Here is a 23,769-nt window from a genome sequence, read left to right as displayed (position 1 = left end):
TCATGTTCAACTTGGCACTCCGTTAAAACTCCTCGTACGGCCCGAAAAGTCTGGCAGTGCTGTCTTTGCCCTTGTTTGAGAATCTCTAAAGCCAGAAGCGTGTTTTCCCTCCAGGTTATGAGGATGTCCTAGATGTCTGTTGGACCTTGGCTTATCTCCCAAGAGGTCAAGCTAGGTTGAACAGTGCAGAGGGCACTAGGCCTAGAATCAGGAAGAACTGAGTTCAAATCCAATCTCAGACTCTTACTAGCTGTGTGATCCTGGGCAAGTCACCCTGTTTGCCTCAGTTTCCTCATCTACAAAATGAGCTGGAGAAGAAAACGGCAAACCCTTCCAGTATCTTTGCCAAGAAAACCCCAAATGGGCTCACAAAGAGTCGGACATGACTGAAACAACTGAATAACATCTCCCAAAAATGGATGTAATTTTTGTGTGGGGTGCCTCTCTATACTTCATCAACTGAATGATCTCTTTGTGTTTAAAATAATGTCTTATTAGATTTAATTATGGTCTCCCAAACATACACTGAAAAGTTACTTCCTGAGAAAAACTGATGGAGTCTGAATGCAGATGGAAGCACACTTTTATTTTACTTTATTTTTCTCAGTTTTGTTTTGTTTGCTGTGTGTTTTCCTTCACAACATGATTAACATGGAAATATGTTTTGCATTACTGCACATATAAAACCTATATTAAATTGCTTGCCTTCTCAGTTAGGAAGGAGGGAGGGAGAGAGTGTAGAACTCAAAATTTTAAAAAAATGTTAAAAATTTTTACATGTAATTGGAAAAAAATGGAATATTTAACAATTTTTAAAAGGGTCACTTCTCCACTGGAAAGATTTCCTCTTTCAAAGGCACTATTTACATCTGCTACAAGGTTAAAAATATTGTGGTGATAAATATCTTCCAGCATCATGAAGGCTCCATAGAGCTGCAAAACTGATATTCTAAAAATACAGATTAGACCATGTAATCTCCCTCCTCAGAAATCTTCAGTGACTTTTTATTGCCTCTAGGATCAAATACAAAATCCATATCTGGGCATTTGAAGCCATCTCCTCCATGGCTCCCTTCTATCTTTCTAAATCTGGCTTCAAACACTTACTGGTTTTTGACCCTGGGCAAGTCATTTAACCCTGTTGGTCTCAGTTTCCTCATCATTAAAATGAGCTGGAGAAGGAAATAGCAAACCATTCCAGTACTTTGCTGCTGTTCAGAGGCGTCCAACTTTCCGTGACCCCATTAGGGGTTTTCTTAGCAGAGATACTGGAGAGGTTTGCCATTTCCTTCTCCAGCTCGTCACAGATAAGGAAACTGAGACAATGTTAAATGACTTGCCCAGGGTCACACAGCTAGTAAGTTTCTGAGGTCAGATTTGAACACAAGAAAGGAGTCTTCCTGACTCCAGGTCCAGTGCTCTATCCACTGTGCCACCTAGCTGCCAATTTACTCACTATTTTCCCTTTTATCTGTGATCTCTATAGCTAAGACACTAACTAATGGAGGATGCAATTTTAAAAGATCTTTATCTAGCACTAGTATTGAAATACAAACAACTAGGAAACATTTAGCTGTAACCAGTGCTTGACCACGTGTAGGCAATAACAAGGAAGAAACCGGGACAGACTCGGCGCACTGTGAATCAGAGACTTTTCCGAGTAGGTATAATAATCCTTTTCACTCCTGTTCCATTCTCTTAACGAGTGGATAAGAGCACCAGGGAAAGAAGACTCCAGACACCACAAGGCTGAGTCAGTCTCCATCTGCTCTCACCACCACTGCTGCCCTCCGTCTTCTCTCAATTCACCCTCTCCAGAGAAATTTTAAAACTTTACTCTCCAATGCCGATCCAAAATAGCTTCATTTTTTCCTGAAACGATAAAAAAAAAAGTACAACTCATGGGATATTTAGCAACCCAACCCCTAAGCGCTCTTCCCACCTTCGTCCCCTCACAAGGCATCTAGTCCAACCCTTACCTGAATGATATGTGTACTTTAAAAAGTCGAACTGCCGTGAAGTAAGGCTTAATGTTATTGTTTCCAAGATCAACCTTCTCTGCTCAATGTTAACTTCTAAAGAAACCTAAATTAAACATTTTAAATATCGCAGCTGTGCCCTGCTTTGAGAAAAACTGATAACATGAAAACATGAACTTATGCAAGAGAAAAAAAATAGGGGGTGATTGGTTAATCCTATTTCAAAAGGATTTTTCACTTTATGACAGAATTTGCCACAGAGGTCTAAGTGGTGAATTTAGTGCATTCAGACAACTAGGTGGCTCTGGTGGATAGAGTGCTGGGACTAGACTCAAGAAGAACTGAGTTCAAATCAACCTCAGACTAGCTATGAGACCTTGGGCAAGTCACAACTTTTGTCTGCCTCAATTTCCTCATAGCATATAACTCTCAGGGTTGTTTGGAAGATAAAATGAAGCATTAGTTGAAAAGTGCCTAGCATGTGCCTGTCACACAATAAGTACTTAATAAATGTTTATTCTTTCCCATTTGAAATTTCTTAATTTATAAAAATTCAACTTTCAATTTTTGTGAACACATTTGTTACCAAAGGCAAGATATATTGACATGATATACACTAAAATTTAAACTTTCAGTTCTCTATTGATTTCTGCTCTGTTTGAATTAATAAAGTTGATAGAATCACAAATTTGGAGCCCAAAGAGGCCTGGCAGACCATCTCTCCTCTCATTTTAAGATAAAGAAACTCAGGTCCCAGGAAGGGTGGGTCACTTACCGAAGGTCACAAGCATTAAGTAGCAGGAAAGGGTGTTAATCCCTCCCTGACCTCCGAGGCCAAAGCCACCTCCTACTACACTACAATGCTTCTAGCCCTAGATTGTATTTGCAAGTACACTTTTATCGTGCGTAGAAATTTTAAATTATCTTTAGATGTTCCTATGACACTTAAAGTGGTTTGTTTTATCTGTACTTGTAATTTGAATTTAATAATTTTGTCCAATGAAATACCAAAATAAAATTATTAAAAGGATGCTATGAAGAAAGTACAGATTAAAAATTAGAAGCAAACAGGAGACCAATAAGCACTCAATCACTAACATAAATGTATTTTGGTAATTAAGGTTATTCTCAAATCCCCCTGTGATTTTATGTAAGAGCTGGAATCTTAAAAGTAAGATGTTTCATTGGTTTCTCTTATGTTGCAGGTATTGGTTATTTATATTTTTACTTCAATAACTTTAGCTCCTGAATTATTTTTATTTTCCCCTCTTGTATTAAAACCTCTTAGAATCTGGCTTTTTCTCTTGTAGAGTTTATCTCCCAAGGAAGCATGTGAATCTGTCCTTAAACATATAACGTATCAAGTGGGATATGAAAATATGTTTGAACTTGGAATTATTGCAATGAACATGAAGGTATTAAATGTGATTTTTTTTAATAATTAAGGTAGAGAGAGGGGAAAAAATTGGCCCTACCTATAATTTTATCAGTACCAGGAATTCCTAATGTGGAAACAACTTTCTTCACTGAAGGAAATTGGCAGTTCCTTTAAGATATAGTCTTGGAGAGTTGCTAGGTCTGTGAGAGGTTAAGATTAAGCTCACTCAGCTAGTGAGTCTCTGCCAGAGGAAGTATTTCCTGACATCCTCTTCGGTAAAAGGAATCCTGTTTAATTTCCAAACTTGAAAGACTATATAAATGTAACTACCATTCCCAGAAAACCTTGCAAAATGACATAATACGTTAGGGCTTTGGGAGTTTAAGCTCTGCCAGGCAGTTTAAAGGTAGCACCCTGTACAGCCATGGTTACTGAGGTCACACCTCATTGTGTCCTGAAGACCTTTCCCCTTCCAAGAGTCTGTGATAGCCTCACCAGAGATATCTGTCTGCTTGCACAAAACAATTCTTTTCTTGAATTTTGAGGCAGAAGAGCCAAGGACCTAAAGAGTTTTAGACAGCTCCTTGGAGAAATCTCTGTGGTCCAGATTTCTCTATTCCAACCTCAGCAATTCTGAGATCTCACCAAAATCACAGAGCTTTGTGAATTAGTTAAATATGGATATGTATATGCATATATATATATATATATATATATATAATGTATTCATCTAGTATATATACATGTGTGTATATATATGTGTATATATACACACATATGTATAATTTTGTTATTCAATTGTTTTGCAGTCATATCTGACTTTTCATGACCTCATTTGTGGTTTTCTTGGCAAAGATACTGGAGTGGTTTGCCATATCATTCTTCAGTTCATTTTACAGATGAGGAAACTGAGGCAAAGAGGGTTAAATGACTTGCCCAGGATCACACAGTAAGTATCTGAAGCCAGATTTGAACTCAGGAAGATGAGTCTTCCTGACTCCAGGCCAGGTGCTCTATTCACTACACCACCTGGCTGCCTCTCACATATAAAATAGTTCAGTAATTGTGCACATACATATATAGTGTACTTACAAGTATATATATATATATACATATATACATATATACATATATATATGTATGTGTGTGTATTTGCAAGTGTACAATTACTCAAATTAGGTTTCTCTCTCTAACCCTTACTATTTTTTATAGGGCAGCTTGGTACAGTGGATAGAGTACTGGGGCCTGGAGTCAGGAAGACCTTAGTTTAAATCCAAACTCTCCTCTTCTTGGATGAATGACTCTGGGCAAGTCACTTAACTTCTGCCTGAGTTTCCCCAACTGCAAACTAATGATAATAAAAGCACTTACCTCCAGTGTTGTTGTGAAGATCAATGAGATAATATCTATGAAGCACTTACCACAGGGTCCCATGATCAATAGGTGTGTAATAAATGCTTATTTGCTTCCTTTTAGGGAGAAACTGGAACTGCTTCCTCAGTTCAGTTCACCTATTGTGACTGGTCTCAGAAAGATGATTCCATTGAACAGTTAATACAAACACCTTTCCAACCATGAAAAATACTATCAAACATTTTATTTTTACTGTTCATTCATTAGCCTATCAATTAGTTAAATTCATCTAGATAAACATAAAATAAATGAATCTTGAACTTGTCTTTTTCCATTAAATATATTTCCACATACTCATTTTAGACCTCAGTGATTGTGTAGGTGCTCATTTCTTTGTTTTCATAACTTTCATTTTTCAAAGCTAATTTTGTTGTTAAAGTTTGCCTGGTTCTTCAAATCAAATTAACAGATTTTTGAGTGCATACTGCCTGGAAGACACTGTCCTTTTAAGTGTATGTTTCACCTAAGAAGCAAAAAGTTTTTATTAGGAATGGGAGCGTTTTTTTCTTTTGTTGTTTGATATGATTGAATCACATAACCAAAGATCATTCGTTTCTTTTGATTACTCAGTTTTGTGGATTTAAAAAGTGATGTCAAAAATGTTCCTATCACAAAGTAATAAAAATCTACATGGTATTGATGGCATGAAAAGTGCTATTCTTTGTGGATATGTATTTGCAGGATTAGGCTAGAACGAGGAGTAAAAGAATTCTTGACCAGAATTTACTTTATTTTATTTTTGCCAGGCAATTGGGATTAAGTGACTTGCCCAGGGTCACACAGCTAGGAAGTGTCAATTCTGAGGCCCAATTTGAACTCAGCTCCTCCTGAGTCCAGGGCTGGTGTTCTATCCACTGTGCCACCTAGCTGCCCCCACTTTTTTTCTTTAACCAGAATTTATTGAGGTCACCCTTCACCTTGGCAAGAAGGATCTTGTCCCCACAGAGTGTGGACATCATGCATTATTAATCCAACCTTTGTTATGAGTTTAACTAAATGATACAATAGGTAGTAGATACTTGGAGCCTTTTATCTAGTAGACTATAAGCTCCTTGTGGGCAGAGCCTAATTGAAGTTTTGTTCTTGTATCCTCAATTCCTAGAACAGTAACTGACACATAGTAAGCACTTAGTGATATTTGCTGAGTTGAACTGAATTTCTCCCAAGACACTCTACATGTTCAACAAGAAGTGCTTAGATAGGGGCAGCTAGGTGGCACAGTGGATAGAGCACTGATCCTGGAGTCAGGATGACCTGCGTTCAAATGTGGCCTCAGACACTTAACACTTACTAGCTGTGTGACCCTGGGCAAGTCACTTAACCCCATTGCCTAGCCAAAAAGAAAAAAAAAGTGCTTAGATACATTATGGAAGCATAGAGTTTCAGAACTGAAAGAATCTGCAGAGACCATTGAGTACAACCTGTATAGTCAGTTCTGCCATAATACAACATATTTGTTCCTAAATCACTATGCTATTCAAAACCGTACAACAAAAACTACAAAACTTATGGGGGAAATGGAGTTAGGGACATAACACTCAAAAATGTTGTCAGTGTCATTAAAAAAAGATAGGAACCTAATAAAAAGAGTAATGCCATTTTATATATGTTAAATGGTAAAATACATAAATACTACAATAAATAGTGGCAATGCCTACAGCCTTGGGTTGTCTACAGGCAATAGGCCACAGCCATGGCAGGAGGTAGGGGGATTAGTGGGGATAGAGTTGGTGGATATGGACCAGCTCTCCTCCATCACCCCTCTGGAGTGGTCACCTAGACTTTGCTTAAAGGGAGAAAGCGGAAGGCAAGGGAACAAATATTTATGTAGCACCTGCTCTGTGCCAGGCACTGTGCTAAATGCTTTTTAAACTTAAAAGGTGTCATTTGATCCTCACCACAATCCTGAGAGGTAGGAGGAGAAACCCACCAACTCCTGAGGCAACCTATTTCATTTTTGGATAGTTCTAATTGTTAAATCGAGGCAAATTCCACTAATTTCTCCTAACACTGCCTTATGGGACCACACAGAACAAGTACAATCTAATTTCTGTTTGACAGTCCTTCAGATACTTGAAGAGGCCATCATGTGGCCTCTAATTCTTCTCTTCTTCAGAATAAACATACTCACTTCTAACCAGTTTTCATATGGCATAAGTTTTAGGTCCTTCACCATCCTGTTTGTCCTCCTCCAGATACTCAAATGTGGCCTCCAGAGCTGAACATCAGACTTCAGATGTAGTCTGATCATGGCGGAGTACAAAAGGATTGTTACCTCCTTGTTCCTGAAAGCCATATCTCTTTTTATATAGCCACAAACATTTCATTAGCTTGGCTAATTCATTCTGGCTATGATGTAACACTTGTGATTCATCTTAAACTTGCACAAAGACTCTCAGATCTTGTTCAGATAAATGACTTTCTAACCATCCCTCCTACATCTTGTGAAAATGATTTTTTGAACCCCAGTATAGGATTTCACATTTATATGGATTAAATTTCATCTTAATTAATTCAGCCTATTGTTTTAGTCTTTGCCCTGTTGAAGGCCGCTCTTAAGAGTCTGATAGGGTTTAAGATCCAGGACACAGTTTGACCTTTGCCCAGGCTTTAACCCAAAGGGCTCAATAATTAAGAAGCAGGGCTCTCCAAATCTCTCCCTGCTAGGAGGCTCCTGAGACATTCCTTCTCACTCTTTGAACCTTAGATTTACATATTCACTCCTCTATACAGGTGCCAAGAAAAAGCCTTGGAATTTACAACCCTATCTAGGAACTCTGATAAGGAGGAAATGTATGTTATCACATCCTTAGTAGATGTTTCGGGAGTGTTTCACGGGGAGGACTCTTTGAAGTTAGGATAGATTTTCTTCGTGCCTTTCTGTTTGGTGTATTATCTGATTGCGGGCAACATTGCCCCTATCCTACTCACCTCAACATCTGTTCCAAACCTACTCTCCTGTCTTCAAATCCCCAATGGCTCTCTTATTCTCCCTTCTTTCAGGAGATGCCATTGCCTCTTACTCTACTGGGAAAATAGAGATTAATTGTGAGCTCCCTCATGCCCGATACTCTATTCCATGTCTCAAAATCTCCCTACATCTTCACACTTTTCTCCTCTATTAGTCCTGTCTCTGAGGAAGAGGTGACTCTTCTCTTGGCCAAGGCCAATGCCTCTACCTGTGCCTTTGTTCACTTCCCCCTGGTTTCTCTAGAAGCTTGCCTCATCTCTCTGTGTATCTCCGTGTCTCTATTCTGTCTCTCAGTCTCTATCTCTATGTCTCTTTTGGTCTCTGTCTCTCTCAGACTCTATCTGCAGACATTTTCCCTCCTGTCTATAAACATGTGCAAGTCTCCCAATCCCCAAAACAAACAACCTTTTTCTTGACTCTAATATCTCTTTAGCTGTTGTGCTCTATCTCTCCTCTCCCAAACTCCTAGAAATAAAACATTAGCTGCCTCAATTTCCTCACAATTCACTTACTTCTCAATGTGTTGCAACCTGGTTTCCAATCCATCACTCCACTGAGACTGTTCTCTCAAAGATTATTCTTGGAGGGAGAGAATTTGGAACTCAAAATTCAAATAAGTAAATAAATACAAGAATGTGAAAATGCCTCATGGTACCTAAGCTCTCTCATCTCCTGACCTAAATTGCGGCAACTGGGTACTTCAAGTCTAATTCAAACTTCCTAGATCCTCCAAGTATACATATACATATACACATTACTGTGAAAAAGGATACAGGGTGGGAGTAATGTCTTCTGAGATGGCAAGTGATCTAAGGGTCCAACATTTGAGCAGCAATGACTTCTTCATAAATTAGACCAACTAATTATGTCCACTAAATGCCTAATTATCTTATCAGGAAATCCAGCTTCAGGCAAATTCCTGGGACTACTCCCTTACTTCACAGAATGGAAGCTGCCACTCAGCAGGTCTCCCTTTGACATCAGTGACTAAAAAGTTAAGGACAGGAAAAAATAACATTAGGTGTGGGGAGCAAAAAAAAAAAAAAAAAGAATCAACACCACTTAATCTGGAAGTGCAAATAGTGTCCCTCCCTCCTTCAAGCCCTACAGCCTTACAGCTTCTTACCAAAGTCTACTCCATTCGACTTCAAAAATGACTTCAAATTTTGCCCTTTACCTGGTTTGACCAAGGACCTGGAGTTTACACTCCTGTTTCTCATACTTTTAAAGATAACTTCTTCCCCCTTGTGCTACAATTAAACAAGTTCCTTTCTGTGGGAGGAAAAAAGATTATTCTTGATCTCCCAAAATAAATCTAATAGCCTTTTCTCAATCCTACTCTTCCTAGGCATTTGTGAAGCTTTTGATACTATTGACCAGTTCTTTCTCCTGGACACTCTCCTCTCTTGGCTCCCATGCCTTGAATATAGTAAGTGTAATTGTTGACTTAAATTGATTGGATATGTGTGTATATGTATACATATACATATGCATGCACACACAAGGGGACACACACACAGACACACACACGGAGTGGATAGAGTACAAGGCTCAGAGCCAGTAATACTTGGGTTCAACTCCTGACCGTTATAGTTAGTATCAGTGTGACCCTGTGTAAATCACTTCTATGTGTTTCCAACAACTTCCTACAACTCTATTAGCTTCCCAGAGCTGAGTTCATAGGCTGTGATCTGAATTGGTGAGTATAGCTCCTCATCCAAGAAGTTCTGCATGTTGTCAAAATCATGGGATTATAGACCTAGAACTATCAGGGACCTCAGAGCTCATCTAGACTAACCTCCAATAACATATCCTTAGGTGTTGTATTTTGTTTTCAGTGTATATGCATATATATACATATATATATATATATGCATGTGTATTTTGCATATAGGTGTATATGTAAATGCACACACATTTATACTCATACATATATGTACAGAGTATATCTGCATTCTGTTAAATGAGATGAAATGATTCATGTAAAACATTTTGCAGAGATGTCACATACAATTAAAATAATTCTATCTAGACCTATTTAAACAAGCTATTGTTGATGAAAATCAAGTATGTTTGGAAGAGAGGATGTGAATACAGACTAAAATAATTTCATAAAGAATTTTAACCTATGAACGAACAGGTGAATGAAAAAAAAATTATTAAGCATTTACTACTAAGACAAGCATTATGCCGTGATAGGGATGAAAAAGCAAAAGTGATATAGTCCTTCCCCTTAGGGGCTTACATTCTAATAAGTGCAGACAACAATAATAGGAGAGTAATGGCCAGGAAAGAGAATTTTGGTTTGGGGAGTCACAGGAATTCATTAGTAGTGCCATAGGGACATTGACAGGGTTACTGTTCTCCCAGCAAGAAGTGGAAAGTAGGAGGAGAAGGGTATAAAATGGGGATAGGGGGAGGGGAGGGAAGGGGGAAGCTGCAAGACAGATGGCAAGATGGCCAGAACGGTGCATGGTCTGCTTTGGAACCACCTAAATATTGTGGGCTATGTGAGTATTCACTCACATATTCATCATTCTGTTCAGCTCAGCCCTAAGGCAGCAGTTCCAAAGCCAAGTAGTTTAACTTATCCAGGAATGAGGGGCATGAATTCTGGAAGTCTGGAAGCACTGTTCATAGCAGAGAGAATCAGGGAAACAATGGGGAAAGTGTCAAGATGGCTGGGGGACCAATGAAAGTCATTTTCCTTAAAAAGGAAACCATCAGAGCCTAAAAAAGCACCTTAGCAAACATTTGACTTACTTGCCAAACAGAAAGATATTGCAGCAAAAGGCACTATTGCTTTTAGAACATAAACTTATTGATGAGATTTTCCAGAGGATAATGAAAGATTATGAGTAGCATCCCTTCAGAAAGCAGAGAGGAACAGTGAAATTTAAAAAAAAAAAAAGTTTAAAGAAAGCCTGATGAGAAACTCAACTAGTCAAAGTCATTCCAAGAGCATTCAAAGATAAAATGGGAAGAATAGCAATTAGATCAAAAATGGAAAAGTTATGTAAAGATTTAAAAACGTTTTAATGGACTATTGGTACCTTTTATGTTTACATTGCCTACACTTCCTTCATTATCATTCCCCTCCTAAATGCTGCCATCTCTCTCTCTCTCTCTTTTTTCTCTTTTGCTTTTTGGTGAGGCAATCAGGGTTAAGTGACTTGCCCAGGGTCACACATCTAGTAGTTACCAAGTGTCGGACACCGGATTTGAACTTGAGTCCTCCTGAATCCAAGGTTGGAACTCTATCCACTGCACCACCTAGTTGCCTCTAATGCTGCCATCTCTTCCAACTTCGGTCTCATCAAAATGATTCAATCATGAATCAAGCATGAAAATCATTCAAGATTACCTGAGAGATAAAACAAAAAAAGATAACCTGATAACCTTGTTCAACAACTCTGTCATCATTAATATCAGGTGTGGCACAAAACAGAGAAACATCCTCACCGAAGGCGTTTGTCCTGACCATGAAGAAGAGGCAGATGAGGGTATTAGTAGAAGAACATACAGGTATTCCAAATGCTTCTGTCTGCAGATGTCTTCATCCTGGCAGCATCAAACTGCAGAAGAACCTCCAGGATGAGATCTGGAACCACCCAGAAGAGTTTGGCATAACCATCCACACAGAAAAATACTAAGTGAATGAAGCATATCTGTTGTCCATATTATAACATGTGATTAGCTAGATAACCTGCAGAGCTCAGTGGGGCGTATGGGGTGTTCAGGGACAATGAGCACCTCTGGCGTGACGGCAGCCAAGCCCTTTCCAGGACTGTTCAGCCACCTGTGGTGTCCACCCGATCCACCCAATTCTCACCTGTGACTCCAAGAAACTGCAGCATGTACAGTGGCCACACCCTGGTAAACTGTCTCAGCAGACAGGCTAAACCAGGTGGAGGGTAAGCAACAGTCCTCGAACCCTTCAGTGAGTTAGGAGGGGTGTCTACCCCAGTAAATGAAGAACAACTTGTTCCAATGGCCATGAAGGTGGCTGAAGCAGGCACCATGGAGCACTTAGAGCTTGGGCAGACATCGAATATGCCAAGGTCATCCTGACTTTTGTTCTGCCCCTGGACTTTGATGACTCTGGAAGAGAGAGTGAGGCTGATGACTTTGGGCAGCTCTGCCTCACTTAAATCCAATCCACAAATGAGTCAAGACATCACCCTGTGATGTCATTGGTCCTCTTTGAAAACGAAGAACATACAACAGCAATAGAGCTCATCCATCATTATTTTGACATTCATTTCAAGTGGACAAAAGGAGGAGAGGAGGCTAGATTGATTCCCTTTGGGAAATTGCAGAGCTCCTTTAATAACAACAAAAATCTCCCAGAAAAAAAAGGTATAGAATATGGATGGCTTGCAATCAGCACCATGTGTGAGAACATTCGTGTAGTTGAGATCATAGATTCATTAGACTGAGGGTAGTGATTATTAAATTAAAAGCATCTATAGTGGCATTTAGTTGCAAGGTGACAAATAACATGCCATGTTTAATAGAAAGCTTGGTGAGAAAACCACAAGGTTGTTGTCAAGATCAAATGAGAGGATATTTGTAAAGTGCTTAGCACAGTGTGCAGCACATGGTAAGAGCTTAATAATTGTTTGTTCCCATCTTCTCTCCCTTTCCCCTTATTGATTTTAGAGAAACATAGTGAAAACACTATTTTAAAGACTTTCCTTAAACATGTCTCTCACGTGTACATCATAATTACATGAAATTCCATGACAGAGAAGATAAGAGATTATTTTATTCAACAATCTGCTAAGTATTGCCATCAAGCCAAGTATTAAGCAAGGAGAACACCAGAGGCAATCCTTGGAGTCATGGACAGTGCCCACCAGCATTTGTATCTACAAAAAGGCCTCCAAATGGACAATGAGTTGGGATCAGAACTGAACAGGAGGTGTCTGGGACTCTATTGTAAACTCTGCTGCTGAAGAAAAAAAAACCCATCATCTTAACACTGCAGTAAAAGAGGCTGATTAAGGAAGTCCCATGATGGAATTGGTGAACTCTCAGGTCATTTTGATGATGCTCAGGGCATGAAACTCTGCATGTGGTCAAGAAAAGACCTCTACACAAAGAATGTGTTGGTGAGAGCTCACAGCCAACTTTGGATTGGTGTTCAGTACTGGGGACAGCCTACAATATGCCTGCATGGCTGGGACTCAGTGATTTGAATTCTTATGGAAGCACCCAACAGAGGCAGTGATGTGCTTGCCAAAGCCATGGAGAGGTTAGGTTCCTGAGAGTGGGCTTTCTAAGCCCAAGCGATGGCCACAGCCAGGGCATTGACAGGTTTTCTGAAGAAACACATGGCAAAAATTGACATGCTCATGTCAGCTCACCTGAGAGGGGAGCCCATGAACAATATCCCTTAACCCCAACCTCCTGTGTAGAAAAGGGAGGATTTTGATAACCTAGGTGGCATGACCTAGAACCTAGCCTTCTAGACAGAGAAAGGAAGTTGCCTCCTAGGCAGTGTTAGATATGGAGGTTACCTCATGGGAGATACCAAGTTCAAGAGTTTGTAGACCTGGCCTTTTAGAGAGAGAGAGGGTTTTCCTAAACAGCATGCTTCCTTGAGAAAAAAGAATCATCTTCCTGGTCCCAGTAGCTGAAGAAAGAGATAACTAACTTGGGGAAACAAAGGCTCTGACCTAGCTGCCTTCCATGCCTGTTATTACAACCAGTAACTTGGACTGTGGAGAGTTAACAGAAAGGGCTATTTCTTGTTCAGCAGCTCCAAACTAGGTTGCCTTCTGGGAGAAATTTACCAGTTCTTTGAGCATTTTGTATGTTTTTTGTATCCATTTACAGACTCCTGTGAGCCCCCTGTGTTGTCTTCATTTTCTGCAGCACAAAATAAAGGTTATCCCATGCCCTAAACCCACATTGTTACTGTGACTGGTCACTAGGAAGCTAGGGACTCCCTTTACTCACCTCCATGGAAATCTAGACACTTTATCTTTTACCTTTATTTGGAAATTGCCATAGAGTAAACTCCAGGTGGGTGTATAACAAGCAAAAGAGAAAATGACCCTTATGGGGTAATCCCCTGAGGTTAGACCCAATCCATATATGTCAGATGGCTAATGGGGAGGTGCCCAGGCCATGAGTTACCACCACTATTATATGACTGACTTTAAATCATGGATTCCACATTCTCAGAAGAACTGAAATGACAAACACTTTAAAGGGCAATGGGAAGGATGCAGTATGTATAAATAATTTGTGCGCAAGATTTGGCGTAAATAATACTATTGAACCTATGTATGATTAGAAGGGAGTGTTGATTGGTCACATAGTAAGAATGAAAGACAATAAATGGACAGACGCACTGATTCATTGATTAACTTCTTGTTGCTGAATGAAAGAAAGAATCTGACACATTCACTAAATCTTCTCTGATCTTATGGGAAAACATGGGTAAGAATTGTTAAGAATTGTGTTTGTTTGGGTCAGGCAAGGGCATGGGGGTGAGTACGGATGCTAATGTACCAGGCTAAGTGGCACAGTGGACAGCGGGCTGGACCTAGAGTTGGGAAGACTCCTCTTCCTAAGTGCAAATCTGCCCTCAGACACTTATTAGCTGTGTGATCCTGGGCAAGTCACTTCACTCTGTTTGCCTCAGCTTCCATATTTGTAAAATGAGCTGGAGGAGGAAATGGCAAACCACTCCAGTATCTTTGCCAAGAAAATCTCAAGGGTCACAAAGAATTGGACACGACTGAAACTACTGAACAACAAAAACAAATGTTAATGAAATCACCTATCCTTCAAAGCAACAAAGTGGAAATATCAGCTTAGTAATAAGCAAACATATAGATGGGTTTCAAGGCTAACACGTAAGTAATTAACACTCTAACGACATGTCATACATCTATATTTATATGCAGAATTCCTAATTTAGTTTTTTTTCACTTGAATTACTTCATAGAGACTTTTCCATATCTCCTTATGTCCTATCTTTGTCATTCTTGGTTTTGTGTTTTCCCTTTATACCTATCCCTGGAGAATGTTTTCATTGGTGGAGAGAGCTGCCAGTGAGGAAACTGCTGTTGTTCAGTCATGTCCGACTCTTTGTGGCCCTGTTTGGGATTTTCTTGCCAAAGATACTGGAGTGGTTTGCCATTTGTTTCTCCCACTCATTTGACAGATGAGGAAACTGAGGCCAACAGGGTGGCATATCAGAGATGGCCCTTAACCTAGACCCTCAGGCCTGCACACTATCCCCTGTGCTATGCTTCCCCTCCATATTTTTCATTCTATAGGATAATATAGTAATTTGTGACATTTTGAAGTCCAGGCATTCTTCAACTACTGGATGTTTAGATTGTTTTAAGTATTTGGCTGTTATAAAGAGTGCCACTATAAGCACCTATGCACAAATAAGTCTTTTTTTCTTTTTAATTATTTCCTTGGTAAACATCACAAAGGAATGTCTCTTCACTAAGGTCTAACTCTCATGACTTATCTTGGCGTTTAGTGGCTGTGAGGTAGAACCTCATGATTGTTTTAATTTTCATTTCTTTAAATATTAGTGTTTCATTGTAAATGAGTCCTTTACGATTGAGAGTTCATATGCCCAAAGGGCTATATAAATGTGTATACCCTTCGACACAGCAATACCACTTCTATCCCAAAGAGATCATAAAAATGGGAAAAGGACCCACATGTACAAAAATATTTATAGCAGCTCTTTTTGTGGTGGCAAAGAATTGGAAATTGAGAGGATGCCCATCAGTTGGGGATTGGCTGAGCAAGTTGTGGTATATGAATGCAATGGAATACTATTGTGCTACAAGAAATGATGAGCAGGCAGACTTCAGAAAAACCTGGAAAAACTTGTATGGTCTGATGCTGAGTGAAGTGAGCAGAACCAGCAGAACATTGTACACAATAATAGCCACATTGTGCGATGACTAACTTTGATAGACTTAGCCTTTCTCAGCAATGCAAGGATCTAAGACATCTCCAGAGGCCTCATGTTTGAAAATGTTATCCACATCCAAAGAAAGAACTATGGAGTTTGAATGCAGATTGTTAGAGTTAGAAGGGCTTAAGTTTCCACAGGTAGAATAATGCAGAGATTTAAAGAACAAAGGTCCCAGGAGGTGGTACACTGTAGGTGGGCTGGGCTTGACCAATAGGAAGTAAGTGGATTGTTCCAAGAAGACCCCAAAATCAAGACAAGGGTCGAGCCAGCTCAGACCAGTTAGGGTCAACCTGAGAACACCTGAAAAATGTTAGTGTACCTGCTTAATGAACTTCATTACTATTATCTGACACACCCCGCATAAAATTAGAGCCTCATTAACGAGTCACGGGACGTATGACCAAGGGAGGGGGAACATACTTGAACATATCAAGGGGAAACATGTAAGGAAAGGTGTAACCTGGGGAGGGTTGGACCAATCCCAGCCTGGGAGGTTCCCCGACCGAATTCAACTGCATAAAAGCACAGTTTCCCTTGCACTCAGGGCCCACCCCTCCTGAAGAGGGGTGGATCCCGCTTCTGGCCAGAAACGTCTAAATCCTCTGGACTTTCTTTATAATAAATTTTCTTGATACTAAATTTTTGGTGTGAAGTCTATTTCTAACACAGATCAAAGCATACTATTTGCTATTTTTTTTCTTCTGTTGTGTTTTGTTTCCTCTTTCTGGTGGTTACTCCTATTGGTTCTAATTCTTCCTTACAACATGACTAATGTGAAAATACATTTAATAGGAATGTATATGTATAGCCTATATCAGATTGCATGCAGTCTTGGGGAGGGGGGGAAAGGAGGGAGAGAAAAATGTAAACCTCAAAAGCTTATGGAAGTGACTGGTGATAAATCAAAATTAATTAATAAAAATAAATTTAAAAAAAACAAAAAATTGAGTTAAATGTTTGTAGTAGCAATAATAACTCAAATTCATATAGCACCTTAAAATTTACAGGGAACTTTCCTTCCAAAAACACTATAAATTATTAGTTTTCCAATCTCCATTTTATGGATAAGGAAACTGAGGCTCAGAATTTTTGTGATTACATAACAAGTGGAGTTTTAGAAAGCATTCTAGGATGAAGGAAGCATTTATATTTTCTATTCTTGAAACATTTCATTCAGATATTTGTAATTTAAAAATCACTGTCAGTATGTTTTCTAATCCCTCTTTCACATAAAGGAAACATTTAAGTAAATACCCCAGAGGCAGTAATATACACAAGAAAATATGAAAGTAAATAAGTTAGGCACCTTGAACAAATACAAGGGAAAATTGTCAAGAAGTAATTGGATGACATGCTAGCAAATATGCCTAGCTAGTGCATACCACAACTGGGCTAGAAACAAATAAGCAAATCGCTCTTTGGGTGTGTGAAGCACAGTCAATGATACACTCATACTTTTGATTGTCAACTGATTCATTCTCAGACACATAATAGTTCTTGCACCACCATTCTCACAATCACTCACAACTTTGGAGTCATTCTTGACTCTTCCTTCTCTCCCTCCCTTACCCTTCCTCCCACCCTAATGCAATTAGTTCCCAGATCTTGTGGATTCCACTTCTTTTTTTTTAGGCAATTGGGGTTAAGTGACTTGCCCAGGGTCACACAACTAGTAAGTGTTATGTGTCCGAGGCCAGATTTGAATTCAGGTTCTCCTGACTCCAGGACCAGTACTCTATTCACTGCGCCACCTAGCTACCCCAGATTCCACTTCTGTCATATCTTTTGCATCCATCTGTTCCTTCCCAAACCCACCACCATCACCCACTGCCATCACCCTAATTCTAGCTTTTATCCCTTCTTTGCATGGAATATTGCAATGGCCCTTCCTCTAATTCACATTATGTTATAAAGAAATAATTTACCTTTACCTAACACTTTACAATTCACAAAACACTTTCCTCCAAGTATTCACTGAGGTTGATAGAGTGAGTATTATTATTTCCTCCTTTTATAGATGAGGAAACGGAGGCTCCAAAAGGATAATTCACTTTAATTATTGAGCATTTATAAATTGCCTACAATGTACAAGGCACTGTGTTATGTGTTGGGAATAAAAGATAGACAAGACAAATTGCCCCTTTTCTAAAAAAGTTCCATTTGACTGGAGGATACATCATGTGTACAGATATATAAGTATAAGATCATTTGAGAGGATGAAAGGAAGGAAACCAGCATTTTTTAAAATGGTAATTGGGGTTAAGTGACTCATCCAGGGTCATACAGCTAGTAAGTGTCAAGCGTCAGAGGCTGGATTTGAACTCAGGTCCTCCTGAGTCCAAGGCCAGCACTGTATCCACTGTGACACCTAACTGCCCCTAACAATCGCCTTCTTTAGAACAGCCTTAGTGGTGGTGCAGTGGGTAGAGTGTGCGGCCTGGTGTCAGAAAGATCTGAGTTCAAATTCTGCCTCAGACCTGGTTTTGTGGCATGAGCAAGTCACAATCTCTGCTTGCTTCAGTTTCCTTATCTGTAAAATGGGGGGTGGTGTTGTGATAATAATAGCATCTACTTCTCAGGTTGTTGTGAGGATCAAAAGAGGTAAAAATCATAAGTATTTAATACGGTACCAGGCATAGTCTGTGCTGAATGAATATTAACTATTATCCTTTGGGGCAGCTAGGTGGCGCAGTGGATAGAGCACTGGGCCTGGAGTCAGGAAGAATTCATCTTCCTGAGTTCAAATCTGACCTCAAACACTTACTAGCTGTGTGACCTTGGCCAAGTCACTTCACCCTGTTTGCTTCAGTTTCCATATCTGTAAAATGAGCTGGAGAAGAAAATGGCAAACCATTCCAATGTCTTTGCCGAGAAAACCCCAAATGGGGTCACACAGAGTCAGACACAACTGACCACAACCACAAAATCTTTTTGTGTTTTGGGGAAGTAGTCAAAGGCCAGAATGAGCCAAGGCTGGTGAATAAGGTGGCCCATTTAGAATGAGTACTAATAACAGTGGACCTGGAGGACCTTGGTTCAGATCCTGACTGTTTAACTTAACTGTGTAACCTTGAGAAAATTACTTCCCCTCTCTGGGTTCCATCTATAAAAAAAAGAGCAGACTGGAGGGAACCTCTGCGGTCAAAGCTCTGACCTGGGGCCAAAAATATGGTGTGACCATAGGGTAGGTTCTACCATGTGGATCCAGAAGATCCCTCCCAAAGAGGAGCCAAGTCACTAATTGAGCAACGGTAGTTTCCCCGAGCAGGTGGTTTTTACCCAAACCTTATCTGGTGGGACAGGTTCTGAATCCTTCATTTTATAGCCTACATGCCTTTCTCCTCAGCCACAAAGAGCAGATTGCCTTCTACTGACCTCTAAGTATTAGGTTTTATTATCAGTATTCAAAAAGAAAAAATAGGTATAGTTTGTACAAGTGGCAGTATGGTGTAATGGCTAGAGAGATACTCTTAGAGCCAGGCAAACTTGGATTTGACTCCTGCCTCTCCCGTCTATTATAGAACTGTGTTATCTTGGGCAAATCTCAGCCTTTCAATATCCCGGGCAGTTCTCTAAGGTGAGAGGGTGCAGACCTCTGCATTGAAAAAAGGAGTTGTTTCCCTTTGAGAATCTCCCATACTAGTGAAATCAAAGGTCCAGGTTTTATCCCTATAACAAGTATCGTCTTCCAGGAATTGTAGTCCTCTGAATACTTATTAGGAAAAATTATATTCCTGTTCTTCTGGCCTTCTTAGATGCTCTGCTTTAAAGTGAAAACATATATACTATGTGGTTAGTGTTTTCCCCTGCAGTTGTTGGCTCTTCTGATGGACAACTGATCATCTTTCCTTTAACACTAAGTAAATTTCCCTTCGCTTCATGTTTTATGAAATTTCTGAAGTATGTGGGTTTTTTTTTTAAAAAGAAATTTATTTTTAACATTCTTTTTAAAAAATTTGATTTATGAATTCTCTCCCCTACCCTTTGAAAAGGCAAGAAATGAGATATCAGTCGTACATGTGAAATCATGCAAAACATATTTCTATATTATCCATATTGCAAAACAAAAGCAAGAAATATAAAGAAAATGAAAAAATATGCTTCAATCTGCACTCAGATTCCATCAGTTCTCTCCCTCGAGGTAGATAGCATTTTTCATCAAAAGTTCTTCAGAATTGTCTTGGATCATTGCATTGATCAGAATAACTAAATCACTCACAGTGCAGTATTGCTGTTACTGTGTACAATGTTTTCCTGCTTCTGCTCACTTCATTCAGCATCAGTTCATGTAAGTCTTTTCAGGTTTTTCTGAAACCACCCCCTCTCATAATTTCTTATAGCACAATAGTATCCCATCACAATCATATACTACTACTTGTTCAGCCATTCACCAATTGATAGGCAAACCCTCAATTTCCAATTCTTTGCCACTACAAAAAGAGCTGCTACAAATATTTTTGTACATATAATCCTTTTCCTTTTTCTTAGATATCTTTAGGATATGGACCTAATAGTGGTGTTGCTAGGTCAAAGAGTATGTACAATTTTATAGCTCTATGGGCATAGTTCCAAATTGCTCTCCAGAATGGATGGACTAGTTTACAACTCCACCAACAGTGCCTTAGTGTCCCAATTTTCCCACATTCATTCCAACATTTATCATTTCCCTTTTCTGTCATGGTAGCCAAACTGATAGGTGTGAAGTGGTACCTCAGAGTCGTTTTGATTTGCATTTCTCTAATCAATACTGATTCAGAGCATTTTTTTCTTATGACTATGGATAGCTTTGATTTTTTCTGAAAACTGCCTGGTCAAATCCTTTTGTTGAGGTTTAGATGCTAGGGGTGCTAGGACCTCAAAATCACAACACGAGGGTCCTGTCCAAAAGAATTTGACCCAAGCCTTCTTTCAGCCAAGGTTTATTAAAGATCAGCCATATTGGCCAAACGCTTAAGGAGTCCTTACAAGAGTACATGAGGAAATCAGCCCCTAAATGCTGGCCAGGATGAATCTTATATACAGAAAGACTATGGGAGGAATCTAGGAGTGGCCAAGTAGTTTGGGGTCACTGGAGGAGGGGCTGGGAGAAGGGGTGTCTTGATGGGAGTGGCAATAAGCTACGGTGACTGGAGGGTCTAGGAAGGATCTGGATGGGAGTGACTGGGACAATGGAGGGCTAGGCTTAATTAGGGTAACAAAGAATTGGGAGATTGGGTTTAGGCTACCAGGAAAGGCCAGTTGAGCAATATTATAGCCTCAGACAACCATTTGAGACTTCCTTGACTCTGTAAGTGAGTTCAAGGAAAGTTTGAGGGTTTTCTGGGGCCCATAGACATATGAGACCCAAATTCTTTTTGGGGTGAGGAGCAAAGGTCTCGGCTTGGGCCAGTACCCCATTACTTTGACCATTTATCAATTGGGAAGTGACTCATATTTTTATAAATTTGACTTGGGTACTTATAGATTTGAGAAATGAAGCCTTTATCAGAGAAATTGCTATAAAATTTACTCCCTGCTTTCCTGCTTTCCTTCTAATTGAAGGATATCTTTTAAAAGTATATTGATAGGGGGCAGCTAGGTGGCAGCTAGGTGGCACAGTGGATAGAGCACTGGCTCTGGATTCAGGAGGACCTGAGTTCAAATCCGGCCTCAGACACATAACACTTACTAGCTGTGTGACCCTGGGCAAGTCACTTAACCCCACTGCCTAACCAATAAGTAAGTAAGTAAGCAAATAAATAAATAAATAAATAAAATGAAATAAAATAAAATAAAATAAAAGTATATTAATAATACAGTGTTACTGTAAAGAGCTCCTCTGGGCCTTTATGATGATCCCATGAGCCTTGGGAATCAAAGTCTTCCAGTCCCAGAAGCCATAAATAAACATTCAGAAGGTGGGAGTTTTCTAAAAGGATACTAGGAAGATAAGATTAGGAGGAAGGTAATAGCCCCGGAGGAGCCCTGGTATGTGTATGTAGAGCCCCTAAGCGCATCTAGCAGGATAGCTAGATGGCTCAGTGAGTGGAGTGCTAGGCCTGATGTCAGGAACACTCAACTTTCCTGAGTTCAAATCTGATCTCAGACAGTTACTAGCTGTGTGATGCTGGGCAAGTCATTTCACCCTGTTTGCCTCACTTTCCTCATTTGTAAAATGAGCTGGAGAGGACATGCAACCCACTTCAGTATCTTTGCCAAGAAACGACTGAACAACAACTGTCCATGTAGAGCAGTCAGTCTTTGTCCTCATTCTTGATGGTCCAGACCAGAAAAAGGCAGAATTAAAAAAAAAACAAACCTCACTGTCTCTTTCTCTTTTTCCTCCCTCTCCCTGAACACTATATCTAAACAAATCAAACTTGACTAAAAAGCAGCATTGCACCGTGAAAAAATCTGCATGAAAAGATAGAAATCTCCATGTGGGCAGACAAAGGGAGGGAAGAGGAGAAGAGAGGAGATGCCCTCAGCTGTGGCCTTCACAGCCAATGGAAGAGTAAGTCCACTACAGCCCTCTGGATGCCCCCTGGGGGGAAAGTCTCTCCCCTCTCTGTGTCTGTCTCTCAGTGCCCTCTCTATGACAGCATTCTCTCTCTGACCCAATTTCTGTATAGCTGAGATCCCCAGTTCCTTCTTCTTCGGGAACCATCTCCTTAAGTTCCTGGAAACTTGCAGGAGAATCTACAACATGCTTCATTTAGTCTTAGCTGCCCACTTGAGGCTTACCTTGTAAACTTATACTTTGGGTTGTAGAAGTAGCAGCTACAGTGCAGATTTGGATTGGAGATCTGTCCTCTTGCCTGGCTTGGGACTTGATGTGGTCACATTTTCCCAGACCCTGGGCAGATCCATTCCATCCCATCCACACGCAGAGGGGGAAAAGTTCCAGATCCCTCAACTTTGTGAGCAATAAAAGTGATCCAAATTTCAGGTGCAAAATCTTTAGTCTATTGGACAAGTACCCCATAGCTTGTCTGCTCTCTGTGTTTCACAGTGTCGTGTGATAAGGCAGTATTTGGAAACACTAGTGGCCCCCCTAGCAACTTATGGGTCAGGAGTCAGGAACAAAGGTGGAGAAGAAGAAGGTGGTTTAGGGACACACATGATTGCATTTGCTGTATTTGAGTACATTTGTCATATGATGCTTTCTTGGTATCAATGCTTTCTATTTTAAGAAATTGTTTTTGTTCCTACCAAGATAGGAGGTCATGTGGTAAATACTGACTGGCCTAAAAGAGATAGGTGGGGCCTTATGAGTACAATTTTGATGTGGTCTTGAATTCAGGCCAATCTTTATAAGCTTAGAAATCACTAGAGGGCACCATATCACAGCAGGCTTCTCATTTAAATGGTAACTGAAGTGTCAGGAATTAGTACAAACATACAAGACTAAGAACCATTCTCTAATAGGTACAAGTCAACAGAACTGAACAAAGAGTTCTTGAAAGAGAAGCTGTAAACTTTTAACAACTACATGAAAGACTGATCCCGATCACTCATGATAAGAAAAATGCAAATTAAAACAACTTTGTGATTTGACTTCCCACCCAGACAATTAGCAAAGGTGAGAAAAGCCAAAGCTGGAGGTACTGCGGGAAGACAGGCACAATGTTGGTGGAAATGTGAACTGGTCCAGCCATTCCAAAACAGCATTTTCAGATATTTCAGATATTTGGCATTTCAGATATTCTATGTGGTAGAAATATTTTGGGATTTTTTCGGTTCCCTTCAAATCATACCATATAGGTAATGACCAAGAATCACAGTATTTTTTTTGGGGGGGGTGTTAGGCAATGGGGTTGTGACTTGCCTAGGGTCACACAGCTAGTGTTATGTGTCTGAGGCCAGATTTGAACTCAGGTCCTCCTGAATCCAGAGCCGGTGCTCTATCCACTGTGCTACCTAACTGCCCCAAATCACAGTATTTGAAAGCAAGAAGACACCTTAGGATCATTTTGTCCAGTCTTGTCATTTTTTTCAGAAGAGTAATCTGGAGCTTTAGGAGGTTAAGTGACTTGCCCAGGTTGATGTAACAAGTAGGTAGCAGAGCCACGATTATAAGATTCCTGAT

At 39.9% G+C, this 23,769-nt stretch overlaps 1 protein-coding gene and 1 long non-coding RNA gene across 4 annotated transcripts in view; one reads left to right on the top strand and one right to left on the bottom strand.

Annotated features, from left to right (window-relative positions):
* Positions 1–4,948, top strand: part of LOC110207549 (N(4)-(Beta-N-acetylglucosaminyl)-L-asparaginase-like) — a 78,773-nt gene extending 73,825 nt beyond the window's left edge. The window contains 2 exon segments of the mRNA XM_020985211.2: positions 3,261–3,394; positions 4,834–4,948. Of these exon segments, the coding sequence (XP_020840870.1) occupies positions 3,261–3,394; positions 4,834–4,935 (236 nt within the window). The 3' untranslated portion in view covers positions 4,936–4,948.
* Positions 566–22,766, bottom strand: LOC110207678 (uncharacterized). 3 transcript variants are annotated; one of them, XR_013484572.1, is made up of 5 exons: positions 22,425–22,766; positions 11,204–11,342; positions 10,944–11,105; positions 4,779–8,728; positions 566–1,872 (listed from the first exon to the last, which is right to left on the bottom strand). It is a non-coding gene; the product is annotated as an uncharacterized LOC110207678 (long non-coding RNA). The 3 variants fall into 3 exon arrangements; XR_013484573.1 differs by lacking the exon at positions 4,779–8,728; XR_002324275.2 differs by lacking the exons at positions 4,779–8,728; positions 10,944–11,105 and having other exon boundaries at positions 22,425–22,764.
* Between the last annotated feature and the right edge of the window lie 1,003 nt (positions 22,767–23,769).

This window comes from Phascolarctos cinereus, unplaced genomic scaffold (assembly GCF_003287225.1).
Source record: "Phascolarctos cinereus isolate Bilbo 61053 unplaced genomic scaffold, phaCin_HiC Scaffold_2;HRSCAF=192, whole genome shotgun sequence".
NCBI classification, from domain to species: domain Eukaryota; kingdom Metazoa; phylum Chordata; class Mammalia; order Diprotodontia; family Phascolarctidae; genus Phascolarctos; species Phascolarctos cinereus.
Note: the sequence above shows the minus strand (reverse complement) of the source record. Positions and strands in the feature narration are given on the sequence as shown.